The sequence below is a fragment of the Bidens hawaiensis genome, unplaced genomic scaffold, assembly GCF_021521415.1.
Source record: "Bidens hawaiensis isolate Kalapana, Puna unplaced genomic scaffold, B.hawaiensis_p1.1 tig00002236_1, whole genome shotgun sequence".
NCBI classification, from domain to species: domain Eukaryota; kingdom Viridiplantae; phylum Streptophyta; class Magnoliopsida; order Asterales; family Asteraceae; genus Bidens; species Bidens hawaiensis.
Genome location: NW_027491119.1, coordinates 409,847 through 437,673, shown reverse-complemented (window position 1 = coordinate 437,673; position 27,827 = coordinate 409,847). Strand labels below are relative to the sequence as shown.

The 27,827-nt window shown below is 31.9% G+C and overlaps 2 protein-coding genes across 2 annotated transcripts; both read right to left on the bottom strand.

Moving 5' to 3' along the window:
- Positions 1 to 1,280: 1,280 nt before the first annotated feature.
- LOC143611647 (tryptophan synthase beta chain 1-like) lies at positions 1,281 to 3,783 on the bottom strand. The gene is made up of 5 exons (XM_077085826.1): positions 3,514 to 3,783; positions 2,977 to 3,333; positions 2,165 to 2,601; positions 1,986 to 2,080; positions 1,281 to 1,465 (listed from the first exon to the last, which is right to left on the bottom strand). The coding sequence occupies exons 1-5, from the start codon at positions 3,781 to 3,783 to the stop codon at positions 1,281 to 1,283; spliced, it is 1,344 nt and encodes a 447-aa protein (XP_076941941.1).
- A 17,424-nt stretch (positions 3,784 to 21,207) lies between these two features.
- Positions 21,208 to 26,229, bottom strand: LOC143612620 (polyadenylation and cleavage factor homolog 4-like). Its single transcript, XM_077086564.1, has 6 exons — positions 25,957 to 26,229; positions 24,157 to 24,258; positions 23,177 to 24,067; positions 22,477 to 23,100; positions 21,850 to 22,401; positions 21,208 to 21,396 (listed from the first exon to the last, which is right to left on the bottom strand). The coding sequence occupies exons 1-6, from the start codon at positions 26,227 to 26,229 to the stop codon at positions 21,367 to 21,369; spliced, it is 2,472 nt and encodes an 823-aa protein (XP_076942679.1). The 3' UTR covers positions 21,208 to 21,366.
- Between the last annotated feature and the right edge of the window lie 1,598 nt (positions 26,230 to 27,827).

The window sequence follows — 27,827 nt, the reverse complement described above, 5'->3', positions numbered from 1 at the left end:
GTCTATATCTCACCCTCCTCCGACCTCACCAATAGATTTGCAATATGTGGGATTTTTACAGGTGTTGAGGGTATCTTGGAAGCAATCTCTCTGTCCCTTGAGATAGATGTGTGGTTGTCTACATCTCACTCTCCCTAGATCCCATCAATAGCTTTGCAATATGTGGGATTTTTATAGGTGCTGAGGGTATCTTGAAGCAATCTCTTTGTCCTTTGAGATAGATGTGTGGTTGTCTATATCTCACCCTCCCCAGACCCCACCAACAGCTTTGCAATATGTGGGATTTTTACAGGTGATGGTTGTTGCTGTGTAACCTCTACTTGGGATATTAGTGGTCGTAATTAAAAGGGCTTGGGGATATATATGTATGAGAAAGGATGTGATCCCTTAGAAAAAAAATTATCAGTAGTCACGATGCATTAAATCTTATTCAACTGAAATAAATAAATCCAAGTTTGTTGAAATTATTAGAAGTTAATTGATTTGAACTAATGTGGTGATCATTGATTTATTTTATTGATTTATGTTAGGTTATTGAAGATTTGCAGCCCGGCCATGAGATGAAAATAAAAGGAATTGGATTATAACAGCCCAGAAGTCCGCAAAAAAAGTCATTAAACAGCCCATGAGATGAAATAAAAAATAAGACGCAGCAAAGATGTACGAGGAACCAAAGCAAGGTACGCGTGCTATATTAATATGTTTAACGCCTGCGTGTGTTGCGAGACAAAGGTTTATTTAAGTGTAGGCTCTTATATATCTTAAAATTTTGGGGAAATCCTCAAAATGGCCATTTTGACCTTTCCTTTTCCAACAAATCGTGCGAGCCGATGGAACTAAAAAAAGGAAGAGATATTCCAGCATGTATAAACAGTTGGCCCAACGGTCTGAAAAACTGCTATTGTCGGACCAACTGTTTAAGAACTTCGTCAGAATGTCATTTTGTAAACTTTTCGATCTGACTGTCTTTAAACCTTACCAGATTCATCGTCACCTTATTCATCTAAGCACATTTAGGATATGTCATTTTTTGTACTTTTTTCTAAAAATTAATTGTGAACACTTCGTGCATCTTTGCTTATTTGTTAGTTAAGTAACAATGGTTTTATATTTGTTTAATTCAAACTAAACTAATCATTTTCTTTTACTTTTCACAATCAAACGGAACGTTTATTGCTAACAATTGTTTTTTGTTTGGAACATAAGATTACTTCTGTATCTACCATCGTGTTCAGCTTGGATCTCATACATGTATACACATTTTTACGCGACTATGCATATCAAATTTCATTGACAGGAATGCTGTTGACGACTGTAGTGACATCGCTGTACCCATTGCCACTGCAGTTAACTACAACTTTCACCCCATTAGGCAGCGTAGGGCAAAGCTTTTCAAGATATGCGAAGGCATGAGACGCCTCCAATGCTGGAACTATCCCTTCAAGACGACACAGTCTTTTGTATGCTGCATTTCATCAATACAAAGGCAATAAGGTTCAAGCACTAGAAGAGATTTTCTACCACTTATAATGTATATATGTATTATGTATAGTGTAGTTTTTGTTGTATGGGAAATCCCCAAATGTTCATTTTACTTTCAAAAAAATTTCCATTTGACCACAAAGTTCCTCAAATGTTAATCTAAAATTTCTTGGACCCAATAGACCCCGGCATTGTACACCTACAACAAGCAGCCACGCATACAAAGTTCTCATGGGGTGCAAAATATTTTTTAGATCCGACACACTTTGTGAGTTCCGACCAAATTTTTGTGAGTTTTGACGACATTTATGTGAGTTCCAATGGAATTTTCTTTACAACATATTATTAATTTGATACGTGGCTATTTATAATAGGTTGGCAATACCGTCACCTGACATTTATAACAGTCGGGCTCGGCGGATTTGGTAAAATTGTCATTTTCCTTTTTACTTGTTGCGGTAAAATGGACATTTTGGGGATTTTCCATTCTTATATATGCTTACCATCAAGAGCCTCTTTATCAGTAACTGAATAACACTCAATTCTGCCAGCATCTTTTAAAAAACTTAGTTCTGGGCTTACTCCTGGAAACTCCAAACTGCCAAATAAACGTACATATTAATATTTAAGGATCTAATAAGACTAAGCAATAATAATTAAACCAATAATAACTAACACTCACCCACTAGCAACAGATTTTGTTTTTGTGATTTGGCCTTCTTCATCTTGTAGCAAATAGCACATGGCTCCATGATAAACACCAATTTCACCTCTTACAAGACTCGCCGAATGTAACTCGTCAGTCTTAGATCCGACTCCACCACCCTCAACTCCAATCATCCGAACGTGTTTGTCGCCTACAAATTCATGAAACAGACCTAAAGCATTGCAACCAGTCCCTACACAAGCAACCAAAACATCTGGAGTACCACCCCACTTCTCCATTGCTTGTCTCCTTGTTTCTTTTCCAATCACCGAATTGAATTCACAGACCATGGTCGGGATTGGGTGCGGGCCCACAGCCGTTCCAGAAAGGTAATAGCCAGTTTGTAGGTTTTCCATCCATCCCCTAGTTGATTCTGAGGCTGCTGCCTGAAAGCCTCCATCAACAGGCTTAACCTATACACAAATAGTCGATAATATTTAGTTAATTCCTTCTATTTGGATATCTATTGGAACAATAAAAAGACAAATGTATTAAAAAAAGATTTATTGTTCAAGAAATGAAAGTGACATTCTTAAAACTTTTTCCAACAGAAATTTATATTGATTTTTCATGATTTTCAACTTATATCTTATCTTACTTTTAAAGAAAGGCCTATTTTAACCTTTTTGCTCTTCAAATATGTATTTTATTCTGTTTAGTTTCTATCCATGTAATATTAAATGATTAAAATAAAAATATAAACGAATTTGGATGTAACTACGTACAAAGATTTCATGGGAAAGTTCAAATGCAGATAAATACTGATTTAGGAAACAAAATATAAGTACCTGAGCTCCAAGCAACTCCATGAGTTGCACATTTGAGGGTTTTCTCAGCATATCTTTGGTTCCAATATAAACAGTGCAATCTAGAGAAAACTTGGCACATACAGCAGCTGTTGCAACACCATGGTGACCGGTACTTGTCGCAGTTATAACGGTCTTTCGGCCCATCCGTTTTGCCAAAATGGCTTGTGCAACAACATTGTTCATCTTGTATGATCCTCCATGGCTCAGATCCTCTCTTTTAATATATATTTCAGGACCTTCTCCGTTGATGTTCTTGTAGTAATCTGTGAGCTTTTTGGCATAATAAAGAGGCGTTTCACGTCCAACGTAATCCCTCATTGCACTTACTAACTCCATCTATACATGTTCATATATTTTATGATCAACAAATCGGTGAATATAACGAAAGAAAAAAAAATAATTTTCATTTTTATTTTTTGCCTTGAACATGCACATTCACTTTCTTAACTATATATCAACTTTTACATCAAAATAGAAGGAAAATGGACATACGCGAAGAAAGATTTTTCGACTAACCTTAAACTCGTGATCAAGCAAAACCGAATTGAACTCAGCCTCAAGTTCTGCCAACGGAGAAATGAGGACTTCGCCTACGAATTTTCCTCCAAAGCTTCCAAATTTCCCGATAATCGGAGCTTTTTCTAACGAAACAGTAGTACTTAATGTCTTAATTGTATTAGATTTACTAATGTAATTTAGGTTTGTGTTGAGAGTTGGTGACTCAATTGGTGCTAGTGCTACCTTTCCTACACAAGGAAGAGAGACGGTTGAGTAATTGCAAGCCATTTTTAGAGAAAATTAAAGTTATGATTGATATATGTGGTGAGTGGCTAAGGTTTAAGAGGCATATATATAATGCAAAATTCATTGAGGTAATTTTACACGTTTCAAAAAGGATGGACAAATACTATTAATTAGTGCTTATGAAACACATGTAACATTATCCTCTTCTTTTAAAAAAAAAAATGAAGCCACACAAGGTTCGCATTAAATTACTTTTGAGTCGTAGGTTGTTTAGGAAAGAGACATACTAGTAGGTGTTTTTTGGAATCTTTTTATTTTTAGACATGTTGCTATAGGTAGGTAACCCAACTTGACAAGTTCAATTGGGTGGCAAGAACTTTTTTCACAATTAAAATCATGTCATCGATCTTTGAGAATTTCCATACCTCAGTCGACCCGAAATAAAAGAAGTTATAGAACAAAACGAGTAATGAAATATATAAGCTTATTTTTTGGGATTTTTAAATATTTTTCCTTACTTAACACCCTTAATTACATATTTCCTCACACCTAAACAAACAATTACATATTTTCCTTTTTCATATCAAATTATTAAGTTACCCATATCTCTTACGGCCTTACCATTAATAAATTAATTAAAAAACAAAGTTATGTGAGTAATTATAAAGTTAAACCCACACCATCAAATCATCTTTTCCAACTTACTTCCGGCAAACTCAATTTTTCCGGCAAGCTTCCGGCTATCCTATCATCGCCATAAATGACTACCACCACTTTTTAATTATATTTGAGTTGTTTTTGTTGGTAAAAAAAAACTAAATCCAAAACTTTTTTTATATTGACTATTGATTAAAAGTTCGATTTCAATCGGTTTATTAGTGTTCGATATGTTCGTCTTAACATCGATTCGATTTGGATTGAAGTAGAGGAGATATGTAATTGATGTTTTTAGGAAAAGGATATATGTAAATGCTCCTATTTTTTAAACAATATTAACGTTATAACCATAAATATAGCAAAAATATAGTAATAAAATCAATTAGTGATACACAATAACTAACGGCTAACCAATGATTCATGAAGTTTCCCTACCATTCTTTACCAAATGGTTTTTGTTTGGGCCCAATAACCTAAACTTTACCAAATAGATTATAAATACAAAAAAATTAATTTTGGACCCAATAATTTTAAAACGATCGAAATCTAATTATATTATATAAGATATTTTTTTAAATATATATAAAAAAAGTTTTTGGCCAAAAAAAAAAGCATAACTCGATCGAGGGTGCTGCTCGCACACCTTAATAGTCGGTCCTAGTTAAACTTATTAAGTTTTTATTCAATTTGACGGAGTTCACCTGCCGTTCAATCCAACTTGTCAAAACTTTCATAGGTTTTTACTGACTTTGTTTGTGACAACAAATAATTCAAAATACTTCAACCTTTTACAACATGTCCGGGTCAAATGGCAAGGATTGAGTTCGCTTATATGGCTAGCGAATCACCTACACGTACAAGAAGGTAAAAGAAACAGAGCCTAGGCTCTAAGCACAAACCCTGAACCTTTTTCTAGCGAACCCAGCCTCGTCGTGATGCGATGCGGAAGCGACAAATGAATAAAGAAAATATTCTCAAGAATAATTGTTTATTGATAAATTTCTAATGAGTAAAATATTGCGTTAGGCCCATCATACACGGATTTCTAATTTTGACAGGTATGCCAAAATTTCAAAGTTACAAACCATAGAAGGAAATGACACAGATAATGGTAAATGACAAGCCTAAATTAAATTACGAGTGACAACTAGAAAACGTGTCGTCTTATTATTTTTTTTTTTTTTAAGTTTTGAATGTTATGTATCTTGCACGAAAAGTGTTTCGGGGTGAAATCGAATGCCCAAATGATAGATTTTGGGCTAACAACTGGGACAACCCACCTATGACTTTTCGAGACATTTCCATTCCAATTAACCCATGTAAAACAGACCCTAAAAATTGTTGATGATCCTGTATTAGAACCTGAAACAAGGAAAAATGAAATAATAAATGATAACGGTGAATCAGGCTTGTGTTTAACATAATTCCCTTAAACAAATTCGCGGTTTGTTCCCAGGGTACGTCGGTTCGAAAACAGCCGTAGCAGACCGCCGGACTAACGACTTGCCTGAAATGTAAATGGAGTAATGCTATAGAGAATTAGAGAGTGTTGTATATTATGGTGTGTCTTTGGCTGAAGCATTTGGACTGGTTTTATAGCCAAAAAAGTCATAACTGAATAATGATCATTAGTGCATAATAATTATGAATAACGGTCATTAGTGCATCAGTTAAAACCGAAAATAATAACATTAATCATGTAATCGTTGACCAAAGTTCAGTTATGAAATTTTCAAAAACAAATGCAAAAAATTGCCTCACGCGGGCCCGGGTTTTCGGAGCTGCATTCGTGTCCGCGGACGTGCGGGCACGCACGAGTTCGAAGAATTTTTAGTACAGAAACCCAATTTTGCACCCTTTGCGCGCGGGTAAGACTTGTAGTAAAACACAACATAAAAGCTAAACCTTATAAACTACTCCTAATTTTGTTCCCAACCCGATGTGAGACAAGTTTTACCATTTTTATTTTTAAGACATTCATTCACACATATACCCAAAACTTTCAATAAAAGTTTCACTAAAACATTATTTTAGGAATTAAGTAGTAAGAGAAATCTTAAATGAATTCTAATACATCGTGCATGTTTTAATTCTGATTTGTATTTTTAAAGAAAAATGATAAAATTTTTAAGCACATAAATCGTGCATAAATTGTCGCTGTTTATATCATTTTCATTTATAAGACGGGTCAAACCTTGTTGGCTCGAAAATCTATCGTGACCACTTCTAGTGTAGAGTGTGGTCCTATGGAATACAAACTTTATATTAGTTACATGTGTATACATGGTTTTTTCTTCACAAACAGATTTTAAAAAAATCTAAAAATTGAAATCATCTTAAAAAAACAACTCAAATCAAATTAAAAAAAATGCCCTGTTTTTTCTTCACAAACAAATTTAAAAAAAATCTAAAAATTGAAATCATCTTAAAAAAATGCTCAGAAACCAAACAAATTCGAGAACCCAACTCAATTCAACGAAAAAAATAAAAAAAGTGACCCAATTACCCGATAAAATCACTTTGATAGACATAAAAATGTAGTACGCGTAAAAAATTATAATCCATCATTAGTTGTCTTTTTTAAAACGGCCTAATCGCACACCCATTAATTTTACTTGAATTATTAACAATGCCCACTATTGGGTTCGAACCTTCAAAGTAATGGTGAGGAACCCTGTCATTAATTTTACTAGAGTAGAAGCGCTTTGATCAATACTATTCTCCACGTAAATTTAAAAGAAACTACAACAATTGAAGTGTGAACTCATGAGTTATCCTCTTGTTATTACGTACCGTTCTCATGTCATCAAAATTGCGGTGAATACTCCATGATTGTATTAATGTTACAAAACACATGCGTGAAATTTAGTCATAGTAATAATTTAAGTGGTCATAAACAATATTAATAACTTTTTAATCATTGTTTTTAAATTAGTTGAATATTTTTTTCATTAAAAATAATAATTTTAACAATTAAACAAAACAAAAATAAAATACTACTAAAAAATTACTATTAAAAAAGTCACAAAATGAAAATTGAAATAAATAAATAGAAGTTACTGGACTTAAAAAAAACACGAAACTACTAGTTCTTACGGTATTAATTTCGTATGGATCGTGCCATTCCTTTCTTCCAATAGAGCCCGATCCTAACTAAGATTGTGGCATATACAGAGAAGATGATTTATTTATTTTTGGACGATTTGTTTCTTTTATTTTCTTACCTTCATCTTCTCCTGTTAGCTTGCCTTAAATTAAGGTCTTTTGTGTTTAGCTCCCTTGTATTGATAGGGATGATCTCTAATGGAATCAATATGAACAATATCAATATACGAATCCATCTTCTTTGGTTACTTCTTTTGCCATAATGCCATAATAATTTTATTATAGTATCAAAGCCTTAAGAAAAAGATCCTACTAACACAAAACAAAAATCTAATCACCATTCATCATGCCAAGCGATAAAGAAAGTATAACCAATGAAGGCGTTGTTTCTAGTGGCAAGTGAACGACTTTAAATACAACTGCCTATCATGCCTTTGTACCTAAGAACCGAGATCAAAAACAATCTCAAAGAGGCCGAACGTAACATCCGGCCTCTCGTACCATTAATATTGTCTACTTTGTCCACGGGAAGCTCACGGAATTGTTTTTTGTTGTCATGTGGACACTTTTCAAGAGGTCGCCCATCCTAGTATTATTTTCACCTAAGCGCACTTAACTATGGAGCTCTCCTCTCGTCCACTAGCATTAAATCCAAAACACGTTGGTGATTAAGAGGCGAGGTATTTACTTATGAACCAATTAAGAATCTCTTTTATCCACAACTCGACTGATGTGGGTTTGCCTAGGGTGTTACAAATACCATTGAATACTTTCACCTAGGCAATCACTGATTTTATGTGTTAAGAAAGCAAGGCTTAATTCGCCCCCTTGTGATATGAATGAGAAAGGATGCATGTTACGTACCCTCATAAAAAAATATATGCATTACATTTAACTAAATTTAAGAAAAAAAAAATCTAAATTAGCTGAAATTATATGTAGTTAATTGATCTGAACTAACGTGGTGATCATTGATTAAAATTGAGTTATTGCTGTTTTTTCCTTGTATCTTTGTGTTTCATGTTTCTTAGTCAAATTCAATTAGGTTTTACATAATTTGTTAAATTCAAACTAATATTATCGTTATATTTTACTTTTCACAATCAAACGCACTGTGTATTTGTTTGCAACATAAGATTACTTTTATTTCTACCATCATGCTCAGCTTGGATCACGTACATGTGTACACATTTTTACGCTACTACACATATCAAATTTCATCGACAGGAATGCTATTGACAATTGTAGTGGCATCATCGTACCCGTTGCCACTGCAGTTAACTACAACATTTGCTCCATTAGGTAGCGTAGGGCAAAGCCTTTCAAGATATGCGAAGGCGTGCGATGCCTCAAAAGCCTTTCAACTTTTGCTCCATTAGGTAGCGTAGGGCAAAGCCTTTCAACAGAAAACTTATCTTTAGAGAGAAAACTCAAAAACTCTTAAAGAATTATTTTAATTAAATATAAAAAAATATTTTTAAATTTCTGTTTTTGCCATTATTCATATATTTTCTTACCCTTCACTCGAAAAAATTAAAAAAAAAAACTGCTGTAATGCGCGTGTGTATTATATATGTGTAGTAGTGTTGTATTATATGTAAAAAAAATAATAAAATAAAAGTCGATGTAGTGCACATGTGCGTTAATGTTGTATTATACATACTACCTAATGCGTATTCGATGTGCGTATTAGTCTTATATTGCATATATACGATAGTGTTGTATCAAATATGTGCAATAGTGTTGTATTCTATACAATACAACACTTTGTATATATGCAATGCACACTATTACACATGTGCACTACATCGACAAGGTTACAGCAAGGTTTTTTTTTAAATCAATAACAATATATATATAAGAATAATGGAAAAAAAAAAAGAAACTTCAAAAATTTTTTTAAAAAAAAGTTAAAAATAATTTTTAGGAGTTTTTAAGTTTTATCTTTAAGATGAGTTTTTATTTGATCTCACCTATATATATATACATATATATAGGGTCAGGTTAAAATGAAAACTCATTTGAGTTGTGAAAACCCGCGAAAATATGGTGCATGTTCTCTTCAAATACAACCATCTTCATATGAAGTTAACATTTTGTAAAATTTTGAAAAATAAATTATTGTGTGATACAAGTCTCGAACCCAAGACCTCATGTTTCAAACTAAAAATGCTTGCCAACTCCACTTAAGTAATTATTCTGTTAAATTTCTTGACTTCTAAATGATATATTGTTAATTCACTTATAATTAATGTATTATATATAACAATTTTTTATTTTTATTATATTTTTCACCCGTATGAAACACGGGCTCTAACCTAGTTATCAATCAAGAAAAAAGCATCTCGTGTTTAAATAACAAGACCAATTTTTTTTTTCAAAATCATATCATGATATAAATCGTTTTTAGGAGGAATATTCATAAATTTTAATGAATTAGATCCGCATTTTATCCTAAAGCAATAATACAACTAGGTATATTAAAAAAAGAATAAAATAAAGATATTGTAATTCAACAAGACTATTAAATAATAGTTATATATTAAACATAACCCTAAAGAAGCTATAGGTTTGTTTGCTAAATGAAAACTCAATTATCTTGACTTCTTAATTTAAAGAAAGACAAGTAAAATATTTGCATTAATTTATTAGTTTTGTTAAGTATATTTTGGAACTTTTATTTCATTTCTATTTAGCTTATTATTTTGTTTTTATTTTACTTAGGCTTAATATAACTAATTATTTAAAAAAACGTCTTAAATGTGTTGATTAAAAAGTAAAACTAAAAAAATAATGATAATAGGTTGATTAAATAAAAAGAAAAAGAAAAAAGTTATAATAGATTAGTAAATAAAGGAATAAATGAGAATTACCTATTTTAGTAAATAGGTTTCAAATCACACATTTTAGTAAATAATTTTTCCACCCCATCAATTTTAATTAAAAAAAAGGCTCACTACTTTTACTATTAAATTATATAAAAATAACCTAAACTAATATATATATATATATATATATATATATATATATGGAAGTGATATTTTGAGAACCATATTGAGTTTTAAGAACTTAAGAACTCAATTCTAGGCCACACATTAAATTAAATGGATTGGAATATGTGGTTGAGATTAAATCTGGCAAAAAAGTCAAAGTAGGAGAGAGAATAAATATGTAAGTGGTTACACTAACTTTTACGTCCGTTACACATGTGTAAAAAGTCGACTCGGTGCGTAAAAAGTTCTGTAATTTTTTTACGTGTATGTAACTTACATATATAAAGCATGTGTAAAAAAAATTCGAAAAAAAAAATCGTTACACTAAGTTCTTTCGAGTTCTTAAAACTCAAAGGGGTTCTTAATTGAAATCTCCCCTATATATATATATATATATATATATATATATATAGAGAGAGAGAAAGGATCAAGAGAAAACTTATCTTTAGAGAGAAAACTCAAAAACTTTTAAAGAATTATTTTAATTAAAAATAAAAAAATATTTTTAAATTTCTGTTTTTGCCATTATTCTTATATTTTCTTACCCTTCACTCGAAAAAATAAAAAAAAACTGCTGTAATGCGCGTGTGTATTATATATGTGTAGTAGTGTTGTATTATATGCAAAAAAAATAATAAAATAAAAGTCGATGTAGTGCACATGTGCGTTAATGTTGTATTATACATACTACCTAATGCGTATTCGATGTGCGTATTAGTCTTATATTGCATATATACGATAGTGTTGTATCAAATATGTGCAATAGTTTTGTATTCTATACAATACAACACTTTGTATATATGCAATGCACACTATTACACATGTGCACTACATCGACAAGGTTACAGCAAGGTTTTTTTTGGAATCAATAACAATATATATATAAGAATAATGGAAAAAAAAAAAGAAACTTCAAAAATTTTTTTAAAAAAAAGTTAAAAATAATTTTTAGGAGTTTTTAAGTTTTATCTTTAAGATGAGTTTTTATTTGATCTCACCTATATATATATACACATATATATAGGGTCAGGTTAAAATGAAAACTCATTTGAGTTGTGAAAACCCGCGAAAATATGGAGCATGTTCTCTTCAAATACAACCATCTTCATATGAAGATAACATTTTGTAAAATTTTGAAAAATAAATTATTGTGTGATACAAGTCTCGAACCCAAGACCTCATGTTTCAAACTAAAAATGCTTGCCAACTCCACTTAAGTAATTATTCTGTTAAATTTCTTGACTTCTAAATGATATATTGTTAATTCACTTATAATTAATGTATTACATATAACAATTTTTTATTTTTATTATATTTTTCACCCGTGTGAAACACGGGCTCTAACCTAGTTATCAATCAAGAAAAAAGCATCACGTGTTTAAATAACAAGACCAATTTTTTTTTTCAAAATCATATCATGATATAAATCGTTTTTAGGAGGAATATTCATAAATTTTACTGAATTAGATCCGCATTTTATCCTAAAGCAATAATACAACTAGGTATATTAAAAAAAGAATAAAATAAAGATATTGTAATTCAACAAGACTATTAAATAATAGTTATATATTAAACATAACCCTAAAGAAGCTATAGGTTTGTTTGCTAAATGAAAACTCAATTATCTTGACTTCTTAATTTAAAGAAAGACAAGTAAAACATTTGCATTAATTTATTAGTTTTGTTAAGTATATTTTGGAACTTTTATTTCATTTCTATTTAGCTTATTATTTTGTTTTTATTTTACTTAGGCTTAATATAACTAATTATTTAAAAAAACGTCTTAAATGTGTTGATTAAAAAGTAAAACTAAAAAAATAATGATAATAGGTTGATTAAATAAAAAGAAAAAGAAAAAAGTTATAATAGATTAGTAAATAAAGGAATAAATGAGAATTACCTATTTTAGTAAATAGGTTTCAAATCACACATTTTAGTAAATAATTTTTCCACCCCATCAATTTTAATTAAAAAAAAGGCTCACTACTTTTACTATTAAATTATATAAAAATAACCTAAACTAATATATATATATATATATATATATATATATGGAAGTGATATTTTGAGAACCATATTGAGTTTTAAGAACTTAAGAACTCAATTCTAGGCCACACATTAAATTAAATGGATTGGAATATGTGGTTGAGATTAAATCTGGCAAAAAAGTCAAAGTAGGAGAGAGAATAAATATGTAAGTGGTTACACTAACTTTTACGTCCGTTACACATGTGTAAAAAGTCGACTCGGTGCGTAAAAAGTTCTGTAATTTTTTTACGTGTATGTAACTTACATATATAAAGCATGTGTAAAAAAAATTCGAAAAAAAAAATCGTTACACTAAGTTCTTTCGAGTTCTTAAAACTCAAAGGGGTTCTTAATTGAAATCTCCCCTATATATATATATATATATATATATATATAGAGAGAGAAAGGATCAAGAGAAAACTTATCTTTAGAGAGAAAACTCAAAAACTTTTAAAGAATTATTTTAATTAAAAATAAAAAAATATTTTTAAATTTCTGTTTTTGCCATTATTCTTATATTTTCTTACCATTCACTCGAAAAAATTAAAAAAAAAACTGCTGTAATGCGCGTGTGTATTATATATGTGTAGTGGTGTTGTATTATATGCAAAAAAAATAATAAAATAAAAGTCGATGTAGTGCACATGTGCGTTAATGTTGTATTATACATACTACCTAATGCGTATTCGATGTGCGTATTAGTCTTATATTGCATATATACGATAGTGTTGTATCAAATATTTGCAATAGTGTTGTATTCTATACAATACAACACTTTGTATATATGCAATGCACACTATTACACATGTGCACTACATCGACAAGGTTACAGCAAGGTTTTTTTTGGAATCAATAACAATATATATATAAGAATAATGGGAAAAAAAAAGAAACTTCAAAAATTTTTTAAAAAAAAGTTAAAAATTTTTTTTAAGAGTTTTTAAGTTTTATCTTTAAGATGAGTTTTTATTTGATCTCACCTATATTTATAGATACATAGATATAGGGTTAGGTTAAAATGAAAACTCATTTGAGTTGTGAAAACCCGCGAAAATATGGAGCATGTTCTCTTCAAATACAACCATCTTCATATGAAGATAACGTTTTGTAAAATTTTGAAAAATAAATTATTGTGTGATACAAGTCTCGAACCCAAGACCTCATGTTTCAAACTAAAAATGCTTGCCAACTCCACTTAAGTAATTATTCTGTTAAATTTCTTGACTTCTAAATGATATATTGTTAATTCACTTATAATTAATGTATTATATATAACAATTTTTTATTTTTATTATATTTTTCACCCGTGTGAAACACGGGCTCTAACCTAGTTATCAATCAAGAAAAAAGCATCACGTGTTTAAATAACAAGACCAATTTTTTTTTTCAAAAACATATCATGATATAAATCGTTTTTAGGAGGAATATTCATAAATTTTACTGAATTAGATCCGCATTTTATCCTAAAGCAATAATACAACTAGGTATATTAAAAAAAGAATAAAATAAAGATATTGTAATTCAACAAGACTATTAAATAATAGTTATATATTAAACATAACCCTAAAGAAGCTATAGGTTTGTTTGCTAAATGAAAACTCAATTATCTTGACTTCTTAATTTAAAGAAAGACAAGTAAAACATTTGCATTAATTTATTAGTTTTGTTAAGTATATTTTGGAACTTTTATTTCATTTCTATTTAGCTTATTATTTTGTTTTTATTTTACTTAGGCTTAATATAACTAATTATTTAAAAAAACGTCTTAAATGTGTTGATTAAAAAGTAAAACTAAAAAAATAATGATAATAGGTTGATTAAATAAAAAGAAAAAGAAAAAAGTTATAATAGATTAGTAAATAAAGGAATAAATGAGAATTACCTATTTTAGTAAATAGGTTTCAAATCACACATTTTAGTAAATAATTTTTCCACCCCATCAATTTTAATTAAAAAAAAGGCTCACTACTTTTACTATTAAATTATATAAAAATAACCTAAACTAATATATATATATATATATATATATATATATATATATATATATATATGGAAGTGATATTTTGAGAACCATATTGAGTTTTAAGAATTTAAGAACTCAATTCTAGGCCACACATTAAATTAAATGGATTGGAATATGTGGTTGAGATTAAATCTGGCAAAAAAGTCAAAGTAGGAGAGAGAATAAATATGTAAGTGGTTACACTAACTTTTACGTCCGTTACACAAGTGTAAAAAGTCGACTCGGTGCGTAAAAAGTTCTGTAATTTTTTTACGCGTATGTAACTTACATATATTAAGCATGTGTAAAAAAAATTCGAAAAAAAAAATCGCTACACTAAGTTCTTTCGAGTTCTTAAAACTCAAAGGGGTTCTTAATTGAAATCTCCCCTATATATATATATATATATATAGAGAGAGAAAGGATCAAGAGAAAACTTATCTTTAGAGAGAAAACTCAAAAACTTTTAAAGAATTATTTTAATTAAAAATAAAAAAATATTTTTAAATTTCTGTTTTTGCCATTATTCTTATATTTTCTTACCCTTCACTCGAAAAAATAAAAAAAAAACTGCTGTAATGCGCGTGTGTATTATATATGTGTAGTGGTGTTGTATTATATGCAAAAAAAATAATAAAATAAAAGTCGATGTAGTGCACATGTGCGTTAATGTTGTATTATACATACTACCTAATGCGTATTCGATGTGCGTATTAGTCTTATATTGCATATATACGATAGTGTTGTATCAAATATGTGCAATAGTGTTGTATTCTATACAATACAACACTTTGTATATATGCAATGCACACTATTACACATGTGCACTACATCGACAAGGTTACAGCAAGGTTTTTTTTTGGAATCAATAACAATATATATATAAGAATAATGGAAAAAAAAAGAAACTTCAAAAAATTTTTAAAAAAAAGTTAAAAATAATTTTTAGGAGTTTTTAAGTTTTATCTTTAAGATGAGTTTTTATTTGATCTCACCTATATATATATATACATATATATAGGGTCAGATTAAAATGAAAACTCATTTGAGTTGTGAAAACCCGCGAAAATATGGAGCATGTTCTCTTCAAATACAACCATCTTCATATGAAGATAACATTTTGTAAAATTTTGAAAAATAAATTATTGTGTGATACAAGTCTCGAACCCAAGACCTCATGTTTCAAACTAAAAATGCTTGCCAACTCCACTTAAGTAATTATTCTGTTAAATTTCTTGACTTCTAAATGATATTTTGTTAATTCACTTATAATTAATGTATTATATATAACAATTTTTTATTTTTATTATATTTTTCACCCGTGTGAAACACGAGCTCTAACCTAGTTATCAATCAAGAAAAAAGCATCACGTGTTTAAATAACAAGACCAATTTTTTTTTTCAAAATCATATCATGATATAAATCGTTTTTAGGAGGAATATTCATAAATTTTACTGAATTAGATCCGCATTTTATCCTAAAGCAATAATACAACTAGGTATATTAAAAAAAGAATAAAATAAAGATATTGTAATTCAACAAGACTATTAAATAATAGTTATATATTAAACATAACCCTAAAGAAGCTATAGGTTTGTTTGCTAAATGAAAACTCAATTATCTTGACTTCTTAATTTAAAGAAAGACAAGTAAAACATTTGCATTAATTTATTAGTTTTGTTAAGTATATTTTGGAACTTTTATTTCATTTCTATTTAGCTTATTATTTTGTTTTTATTTTACATAGGCTTAATATAACTAATTATTTAAAAAAACGTCTTAAATGTGTTGATTAAAAAGTAAAACTAAAAAAATAATGATAATAGGTTGATTAAATAAAAAGAAAAAGAAAAAAGTTATAATAGATTAGTAAATAAAGGAATAAATGAGAATTACCTATTTTAGTAAATAGGTTTCAAATCACACATTTTAGTAAATAATTTTTCCTCCCCATCAATTTTAATTAAAAAAAAGGCTCACTACTTTTACTATTAAATTATATAAAAATAACCTAAACTAATATATATATATATATATATATATATATATATATATGGAAGTGATATTTTGAGAACCATGTTGAGTTTTAAGAACTTAAGAACTCAATTCTAGGCCACACATTAAATTAAATGGATTGGAATATGTGGTTGAGATTAAATCTGGCAAAAAAGTCAAAGTAGAAGAGAGAATAAATATGTAAGTGGTTACACTAACTTTTACGTCCGTTACACATGTGTAAAAAGTCGACTCGGTGCGTAAAAAATTCTGTAATTTTTTACGTGTATGTAACTTACATATATTAAGCATGTGTAAAAAAAATTCGAAAAAAAAAATCGTTACAATAAGTTCTTTTGAGTTCTTAAAACTCAAAGGGGTTCTTAATTGAAATCTCCCATATATATATATATATATATATATATATATATATATATAGAAAGGATCAAGAGAAAACTTATCTTTAGAGAGAAAACTCAAAAACTCTTAAAGAATTATTTTAATTAAAAATAAAAAAATATTTTTAAATTTCTGTTTTTGCCATTATTCTTATATTTTCTTACCCTTCACTCGAAAAAATAAAAAAAAACTGATGTAATGCGCGTGTGTATTATATATGTGTAGTAGTGTTGTATTATATGCAAAAAGAATAATAAAATAAAAGTCGATGTAGTGCACATGTGCGTTAATGTTGTATTATACATACTACCTAATGCATATTCGATGTGCGTATTAGTCTTATATTGCATATATACGATAGTGTTGTATCAAATATGTGCAATAGTGTTGTATTCTATACAATACAACACTTTGTATATATGTAATGCACACTATTACACATGTACACTATATCGACAAGGTTACAGCAAGGTTTTTTTTTGGAATCAATAACAATATATATATAAGAATAATGGAAAAAAAAAAGAAACTTCAAAATTTTTTTTTTAAAAAAGTTAAAAATAATTTTTAGGAGTTTTTAAGTTTTATCTTTAAGATGAGTTTTTATTTGATCTCACCTATATATATATATATATATATATATATATAGGGTCAGGTTAAAATGAAAACTCATTTGAGTTGTGAAAACCCGCGAAAACCCTATGTAACATCGTTTTTTTTTGTTACATGTAATATATGTTGTAACATTTAATACAAAACATCGAAACATAAAAAAAATGTTTTGCTATTTTTTAACATTTTTTTACTAATTTTTATATATGTTTTCAGAAGAGAGAAAAAGTTATATTTATATTTATATTTTTTATTCACTTTAATTATGGACCACAAGATTTAAAATTAATTAAAACATGTGGTTGAGAATGAGTTTTTAGAGTTTTCATAACTCAAGTGTGTTTTCATTTTATACTACCCTATATATATATATATAGAAGTATAGTTTGAAAAATATATATATATATATATATATATATATATATATATATATATATATATTTCTCTTGTCAATTCCATGTTTCACAACTCAAGTGAGTTTTCACTACATTTTTTTTTTGATGTTTCAATGTTTTGTATTAAATGTTACAACATATATTACATGTAACAAAAAGAAAAAAAAACGATGTTACATAGGGTTTTCACGACTCAAATGAGTTTTCATTTTAACCTTACCCTATATATATATATAGAACGCGTACACGTATTAACTAACGTGATTTAGCAATGTGCCCTATTGCAAATTGATTTGATGTTTGACTAATCTTTTTCACAACAAAATGTCAAATAATGCATGTATTTCTCTTGTCAATTCCATGTAAAAGGAGGAGAGTGACATGTCTAAATCATATAGATAGAACTGTTTAAATAAAGATAAATGTCTAATTCTAGAACGGTAATCGTGCTACAAAGGTGGCCGGCCATTCATTCATTTAAATCAGGTATCGCATATTTTTATCAATTTATTTTAAAATAAATTAAAATTGCCTATAAACTTTTAACTAATAACTTATTGTAACAAACAAATACTTAGTAATTATAGAGCCTACCTCGAATTAAGGCTTCTAACTAAGGCGGTCCATAACCAAATAGGTGAAGAAGGTTATTGAAGATTTAACAAGGATAGCCCATGAGAAGAGTAAAGGCCCATAAAAAACGAAGATAAGAATAAAAATTTGGTCAAACCAAGAAATCCTCCCAAGATTTACTATTCTTTCTCCTTAACCATATGAAAGTCTAAGGAAAGCATGCTCTTCAGACCTATCTAGTGCATGATGGGTAAAAGGCCAGAAGTTGAAGGAAAGGAACCAGATAAAGAGGAACCACAAAGTTAGTTTTGATATGTAAAAGATATAACCTCCTGTATATGGGAGAAGGAAGACATTTGTAAAGGACAAACAATCTCACTTCAATAATAATATCACCATGATCACCATTCTCTTTGAAAAGATCATCTTGAACTCTCATGCACATAATACCACTTGTTATATGTCAACTTGGTCATGCGTGGAGCACGTTTTCTACATGAACAAAAAGCAAAGTGCCGGAGATAATCAATTCTAGAAGTAGTTGCAATGTGATGAGCCATGAAATCTTTTGTGTGTCATACCTGTCCATGAAATCCTTGTGTGGAACAGCAAGTCAGCAACCACTTGTTGTTTCGTGTATGTTGAGAAATAAAATACAAACATAGAATGCATTAGCATGATCCATCTTCGTGACCAATTTTTCATACCACAACCGTTTTCCGTCGCCGGTGTCGAATCAGATTACTTGCCGAACGTGTTTCAGCGTACTATGAAAGATGGCACACCCGTGTATATGTGAAAAACAATTGTTGACAAACTAAATTATACTCTTACATGTATAACAATTACCTTGCTTACACGTTATCTTTCAAGATACTATATAAACAATTTTGTGATGATGCAATATTGTTTCTTTCACCGAAGAAGAAGAACAAAGGCACGTACACTTATTCATGTTGTTGCACCTTCTTGCACATGCTTCTATTAATTGCCACTGTCAATTATCATCTATTCATTTTACCTTTCAACTTACTCTTCAATGACTCCAATTGGGATTTTAGTTGCCAATGGCTTAATTACTTCAAGGTAGCAGAATTGTGCAACCTGAGAACTCAAACCAAACTTCACAACTGATCAAAAACATTAATCATTACAATTATTACACAATGGGCGTGTGAAGATAAAGGGCAGAAAATGAAAATTCTGGAATTCAAGCAAGAACCATGGCGCTACGCGATGGATCAGAAGAAGAACCATCACGCCTGGATGTTTCACAAAAACTCGAGAAATAGATGCATGGTGTCGCTCTACGCAATGAACCGAGTCTTTGGTCATCGCGATACGCAGCGTGGGCACCACGACCACCAGACACGTGTTGCACCATGTGGAACACACGTGGCACGATCTGATAGGCCATGTGGCACCACATGGCAGGTCAGACGAAGCAATTCTAGTTGGTCTATGTCGTGCTACACGATGATAAGATCATTCATTCGCCGCGATACCTACGGATTCAAATAATAAAAGGGCGGTTAAGGAGGGTTTTACAGTCCATCTCGATACACGATGAACTTCAAAATTTTTCCTATAAATAGGAGGTTGGGGCCCTGCATTTTTGCATCCCAAAACCCATTCTCTCACTCACACAATTAGTCTTGGGAATAGTGTCCGATTCCCAACGATCTTGAGTGGTTTATTCTTAAAGTACGTACAAGTTCCGATACCGTTTTCTCTTAAATACTCGACGATTAGTAGGAGTGCCGCCCGCTTAAAGCCTAGGCATTTCATTCAAAAGTACCTTCGGGGTTCGGCCTAAATATTTAGGTCGAACCCCAAACAAACAAATGACCTCCCAAACGAATAAATGATCACCCAAACGAACAAACGACACCCGACACCCCAAATGAACAAATGACCTCCCAAACGAGCAAATGACTTCCCAAACAAACAAATGATATGGCCATTTTGGGAATTTTTCCGTTGGTTAAAATTATCCATTTTGGGAATTTTCCCAAATGGTATCTACTCAAAAGCAAATATTGTGATACTTCAAAGCTATTTCATCAAAGCTATTTCATCAACAAGCAGGATGTGTATCTTCACATTGGAATGCCAATATAGAGATGTATGCTTTTTATTCTTGTGGCAATTAGTTGTTTGTTTATTTTGAGGGTAAGAGTTCTCTCCATTAGTGTAAACTAGTTAAGACATTTGTATCTGGATTCAAGCTTATAACTTGCAATGCTCATGTAATCTAGCAAACACATTATCTAATAAAGTGTGATGGATATGCAATTCTTGTGCATCTCACTTTTACCATAAATAATAAGTTTTTCAGATATATAACCCATTAAATGTAACAAAACATTTGAATTGCATGTTTTAAAAGCATCAAATGAACAAAGCTGGAAATACAGTTAACTGCTGCAACAATGAAAATAAGTCGAAATATGTTGAGCACAGGTTGACCAGGGTTCTTCTACAGACATTTCATCAATGTATGCACTTTTATCAGCAATGTAATCCTCCCTGCAAATAACAGTTGGCAACAAAATGCATACATCTAATTAAAAAGACCTATAAGATGCTTCCAATCTTAACAATTTTTGTGAATTGTGATACGGGTAGGTCTTAAGAATCAAGAATCCGGCCATGGAAAGATGGAATTACGAAAAAAAAAAAAAGCAAAAAACGAAAAACGGGTAGTTCAGTCATTCTGATGCAGGGGAAATCCATATCAATTTAATCCAACTATACATGTACAAGACTGCCACTGCATACATTCGAGCAGATGTGAGAACAAGTAAAATGAAGAAACTCGTTTCTAGGTTACAGAAATGGACCTAAAAGCCGAAATCAGCTCAGCTAACTACGCATCCTCTCTTCAGTAAATGCCTGAAAATAAAAAATAAAACAAATGAAAATCTTTTAACTTTTACAACATGCATTACAGTACCAGTCAAATAAGTTCTGGTAGACATTTTTTATCACCTCATATAATTTATCTTTTTAATGCAGTTCAGTTAATTATATTTTAAATTAAACAGGTGAAGGTGAGTTACATTTTCTAATTTGCTGTTTAATTGGTTTCGTGTGCGAAAAGGGCATCGCCAAGTAGAAACCAAATGGAGTAACCAAAATATTGTTTTGTTTAGAATAACACCATAAAATCACTAATTGTGGTGAATCGAAGACACAAAGAAATTTGCAATTTGCAGAGGAAGTCATGCTTAAAACGAGTAGACAAAAAATTACAGCAAATACTTAACTTCACCTATTTAATTTGTAATATAGGCAGCAAGGATCTTATAATTTCATATATACAGCAAAGCCAGTTGCATTACATACCCGTCCATTATGGGCAGAATCATCAGGAGGGTCCACAGTAGACTCAGACCTGCATTTAGCATGAACTATGGGGCCTAACTGAGATCTATCCATGCCCGCAGTTGCTCCAGATGGAGCATTCATGTACACAGCACCTCTATACATCCATTCTTCTGTTTCATCACTGTAAAAATCATCAAACGGCTCTCCACAAAGTGCACAAACATTCTGATCCTCATCAGCAGGAACCGCCATGTCATCATCGTCTTTCTTTTCCACAACATTCTCAGAAGGAAGAAGAAACCCTGGAACCGGATCAGTTCCCAATGCCTCTGCACTACTCAGCCACACATTAACATTAGCAAACCACTTCTGAGATGGTTTTTGCTTACGGTTTTTTGATACTCGGTTCTTAGTCACATGCCAATCCATATGATTACTATGTTCTTCTTGCAACTTGAATCGGAGCCCACATGTTTTGCATTGTCTGGGCAGAGCTTCATATAAAGCAGCTATTGCTGACTCGTGGCGCGTCTTCAGAACATCAAGATCAAACTCAAGCCCAACTGAATCCTATACATATAATTACATAACTAAGAAAAACTTACAACAAATTACAACTTTTGTAATCTGATAAATTATATGTACCTGTTCATGAGACGGTTTGTTGAGTGAGAGAAAACCTTGAGCCATAAGAGAACCTAATAAACCAGAAATTGCACCGCCAGCTGGAGGGGCGGAGGCGATTGATGAAAGTAATTGAGGACCTGGAGGTGGGCCTGGGGGTAAAGGAGGTGGGCCTAAATGAAAAGGCATAGATGATTGCATGCCAGAAACTGGATGCAATGAAGCACCAGCAGATGGGTCAAATCTTTGAGGGGTGTACCCACGAATCATGGGTCGGGTTACTAAATGAGACGGGTTATAACCTAAAGTAGGTGGTATCATATTTGGTCTAATTTCTTGAGGCAGTGATAACTGTGGTGGGAACCTAGTGTTCTGCACTGGGATTTGTTGACTGGATTCTCTCCTTTCACTAAAACTGTCATTTACTTGTTTTTGAAATGGATGAGACGGCATTTGCATATTTAGTGGGGGTCGCCAAGATGATGAAGATAAGTGGTGTGGTAGATTACTGCCACCTTGAAAGCTGTCAATGAGATGGGGCCTTTGACCATGAGAATTGTAGTGATGCTGACCATGAGAAAGATTGAATGAATCTTGTGGCTCACTTTGGAATCCAGGCATTTTCCGCTTTAATCCACGATCAGCCTGAAAAAAAAAACAGATTTTAATTTTCTAGATAGATTATTGAAGAGGAACATATATAAGAAAAATATACACTAACCAATGAAACTGCAGTGTTGGGAGTAACTGAAGGAAGTAGCTCATGGATAGACCAATCACCTCTGCCAAAATCAGTCTTTGTAGGCATTGACCGGTCGACATGAAGAGGCTGACCTACTTTAGAGCTACCAGGTAACGAAGCAGATGAAAACAAATCATTACCACAACCACGGTCTGCTAAAGTGGGACTCATATTTTCCCACTCAAACTCCTCTTCGTCAGAGTTCCGCCATGTCATCACACCAGGCTTACTACCTAAGCCTAACCCATTTACAGTTAAGTTTTTCCCATGGTGAAGTTTTTGGCTTGCTTTAATCCTTTCATCTGTCCCGTATGCGCTAATCAGAGCTCTAGGTCTCTGAACATCAAATCCATTAGTTACACCATGTGGTCTCCGCCAGTCACGTAGATCTTCATCGCCAGCTGTCACGACACCTGTTCGATAATCATATCCGTGACGAGATGGGGATGCTCCTTCAACAACCCTTTTGGGAGAATCAGCCATAATATATTCATCAAGTACTGGTGATGGAGGCTGTTTATGTCCAAGACTAAAAGGCGTACGGCCCACACGACTAGTTGACCCCATTGACTGAGTTCCAATATGTGAAGAGACCACATTCCTGTTATCAGATTCATATTCTTCAACAATCTTTGGAGCTGAAGCAGCTCTTGCATGTTGAATTTTCTCCAAGTATTTAGGATTGACATGTATACCATGAGCAGGTCTTGGAGATTCAGAATCTCTTAAAGAAGAAGAAGGGGAAAACCGCAGTTGACTTTCAATCTTGCGAAGAACAGAAGCTGGAAACACGGTTGACCAAGTACCAAAAAGATGGCGCATGGAAGGGCGTTGATTTGGGTGAACCTGCCTGTATGCCGCACAAAAGACCTAGAAAAACAATCATAAAAAAAAATCACATTTCTGAAACTTTAATATGTTTTATACTGTAAATAAAACAAATACTTTGAGCCACTAACCTCAGGCAAACAAGCAGAAAAGTGCCTTACGTATTCTCTACCAATATTTTTAACAATACTATCCAGAAGATATAAAGAAGGAAGCTTTTGTTCAACAGGAACCTAGATAGCAGAGCAAACAAAATTAGGCCATATAAACTTCAGAAAGTGCAGGATGTTCATGCTTATGAAACAACAAAAAATAGTAACAGATAGAGAAGTAGGTATAGTAAGCATCAAGTGCTGAAGAGTTACAATGACATTATAATGAACAAAAACACCAAACATTGCAAACTTAAGGTTTATGAAAGTGTAAGTTAACTTTGTCAAAATAGGCCTTCGGGTGCACCAAGGCCCTTAGACAAGGCGCATAAATAGAGCCTCACTGCCATCCAGACGACTTTCGATCAAGATTCCGGCCAAATTTTGGTCAGATTTCCGTGAGACTTCACCCAAATCCTTAAAATTTCGGGCAAACAGGTCTAAAACATCCAAAAATGGCCCAAAAACAGCTCGAATAATAATGGCTAAGAAAGTTTAATTTGAAACAACCTGATCCGAGCTGGCTCATTTTTGTAACCGAGCCAATCTCGACCCAAGCTCGGTTTGTTGGCTCGATCTTAGGCTCATTTAACTTCAAGATCGACCTCGAGCCTAGCCGAGCTACCTCATTTCATTTCGAGCTCGAGCTCAAACCCACTATGGCTCAACTAGTGACCAGCCCTAGCCTAAAACAACCCAAAAACCTAACAGATGTCTAAAACCCCCAAAAATACTATGTTTATGTTATGCGCCTTGCTCATCTCAAGCCCTCGCCTTTTAAGACCCTTGCACCTAGACGCAAGGCTCGACCTTTGCGCCTTGCAATATTACAAAGACATCGAAACTAACACCCAAGACAAACAAATTTCATGCCTAATAACTAGCAAACCATATCATGAGTATGCATACAATAACTTAATAAAGTTAGAAACTTTATAACCCTAGACCTAACATAACTTAAGAAAACTTCAATCACAAACAAAAGAACAACACAATTACCTCAATAATTCGAGCACAAATCACATCAGCAATCCCCTCACCATGTTCCCTCTGGTCTAAAACATCCATAAAAGACCCGGAAACAACCTAAACTAGCCCTTAAAAAACCTAAAACATGTCTAAAACCCCAAAAAATGATATCTTTATGTTATACGCCTTGCTTATCTCGAGCCCAAAGCTCAACCTTTGTGCCTTGCAATATTACAAACACATCGAAAATAACATCCAAGACAACAACTTTCATGCTTAATTACTAATAACAACTCATATCATGAATATGCATACAACAATTTAACTAAGTTAGAAACTTTGTAACCCTAAACCCAATTTAACACTCAGAAAACTTCGTCAAAAGCCCTTCAGGTGCGCCAAAACCCTCAGGTGAGGCTCATAGATAGCGCCTCGCTGCCATCCAGGCGAGTTTCAAGCGAAGTGAGATTTCACCCAAATCCTGAACATTCCGAGTAAACTGGTTTGAAGCATCCAAAAATGACCTGACACCAGCCTACACTAGCCCTTAAAAAACCTAAAACATGTCTAAAACCCCAAAAAATGATATCTTTATGTTATACGCCTTGCTTATCTCGGGCCCAAGGCTCAACCTTTGCGACTTGTAATATTACAAACACATCGAAACTAACAACCAAGACAACAACTTTCATGCCTAATTACTAATAACAACTCATATCATGAATATGCATACAACAATTTAACAAAGTTACAAACTTTATAACCCTAGACCCAACACAACATTCAGAAAACTTCAATTAACACAATTACCTCAATAATCCGAGCACAAATCGCATCAGCAATACCTTCACCATGCTCCCTCTGTTCACCAGCAATAATCGTGAGATCAGTAATAATCGGCTTCGAATTAATAACCAATTCCGACAACACAACTTCATAAAGCTCCACAATTTCTCCGGTACCAAGCATATCGTCATTTGCCCCAATTGAAACCCTAGCTTCGTCCTCTCGGTCCTTCAATAGAACCTTGAATCGGTCGAGAATCGGAGTTGATGACTTCGGATTGGTGGTGTTATCGTCCATCGGGTCGGGTCAATTTGATGGTGGGTGAATTGGGGGTGGAATTAGGGTTAGGGTTTTGAAGGTGAATTGAGGAGTGTTTTCATAATGTGTGTCTTGCAGGGGAGATGCGGTTGCAGAGGGAAGATGAATGACTACTTAATTATTTTGTGTTAATGCCCTTCGGTAATATTCGAAAACATACTATTTAGCAACCCGACATATAGATACCCGAAACCTGAAACATATAGATCGAGTGTAGGATTACGTTTGAATTCTTTTATATGTTGAGACGGATATAAGATTTAATGGTTAATACAACCAATTTAATACTAATTGTCACATCGATTTAAATGTTTTGATAAGTTTATGTGTGTTTAAATTATTTGAGTCATTCAATGATGATATCTGAAACCAATTTATATATTATGGTTATTTGATAGACACGTTTTAGACGGGTATAGCAAATGGATACTTTTTGTAAACTAATGGGTGTATCCAAAAATTGCATCTTTTTTATACTATAAGTAATATACATTATTTACCATTTATATAAGTTTTAAATAGTATTTTATGTATCATTTAATAATTTTAAAGCTAACTTCAATATTAAGACAATATTTTGAATTGATTTGGCTTACTAACAATTATGGTGCAATAATCCTTTAGCTAAACAATTTATATCCACACTAGACACTGAGCCATTCTAATCTTAGTATGCAGGTTGCAACGATAGAAATAGTGAATATAATTAAACACACATACAATTCGGAATGCTTAACTAGGTTATGTGATTCTGTAGAAAACTTAAACTTAGAGACACACTCAAACTGTTTTATAGACAAACAACAAAAAACTTACATTACAAACCAAAATGATTTCTTGTTCTTTAAAATAATTAAAACCCAAAAATCATCAAAACCTTTTCTCGATTCTCCTGTAGCCGTCGAACTCGTTTCTGCCGTCACCGATCTCCTTTAAGTTCCTTTTAATTCCGTGTTGTAACTTGTAATTTGTAAACCGACTTGACTTCATACTTTATTTAATGGACTAACACATTATTAAGTTATAATTAAGCCCACTATATAATCTTTTAAGCCTCTGCATGCATGTTTCTTCTCAGCCCAACTAATTGCTATTGAACAAGCCCATTTAGTTCTTGTGATTTTTTACTAACAGCCCAACTTGATTTCACATAATGTCCACAAATTAGTTAAGCATATTTAACTACACATCAATTGTGAACATGCCTTTAAACGTATTTATTGTTGAAACGATCGTTCTAAATTTTTTTTTCATAACCGTATCAATAGATATTGGTAATGAAAGATTTGTGTTAAGCCTTGCGAGGTTGTCAATTCAAATCTCGAGCCCATATGAGTTTTCCTCCCACAGTATGTTATTCCAAAGAGTGCTTTTGTGGCGGCAAAATGATTGTAAATGATAGCCGACGATATAGTCCCCAGGGGGGGGACCTAGGGGAATACCCAAGCCAAACTTTAAAGCCAACACGAGCTTAGTTAAAACATATAGTTTAGCCTAGGGGTGCAAATGAGCCGAGCTGCTCGCGAGCTACTCGAGATCGGCTCGTTAAAAAGCTTGATCGAGTTGAGATTAATAAA

Excerpts from the sequence above, each read along its gene's own strand:
- LOC143611647 (XM_077085826.1), bottom strand. The coding sequence starts at position 3,783 with ATGGCTTGCAATTACTCAACCGTCTCTCTTCCTTGTGTAGGAAAGGTA. Across the intron at positions 2,602-2,976 it reads TGGAGTTGCTTGGAGCTCAG|GTTAAGCCTGTTGATGGAGG; the intron begins GTACTTATATTT and ends ATTTGTGTATAG. Across the intron at positions 2,081-2,164 it reads ACAAAATCTGTTGCTAGTGG|TTTGGAGTTTCCAGGAGTAA; the intron begins GTGAGTGTTAGT and ends TTTATTTGGCAG.
- LOC143612620 (XM_077086564.1), bottom strand. The coding sequence starts at position 26,229 with ATGGACGATAACACCACCAATCCGAAGTCATCAACTCCGATTCTCGAC. Across the intron at positions 24,259-25,956 it reads TTTGTGCTCGGATTATTGAG|GTTCCTGTTGAACAAAAGCT; the intron begins GTAATTGTGTTA and ends TCTGCTATCTAG. Across the intron at positions 21,397-21,849 it reads ATTCTGCCCATAATGGACGG|GCATTTACTGAAGAGAGGAT; the intron begins GTATGTAATGCA and ends TTTTATTTTCAG.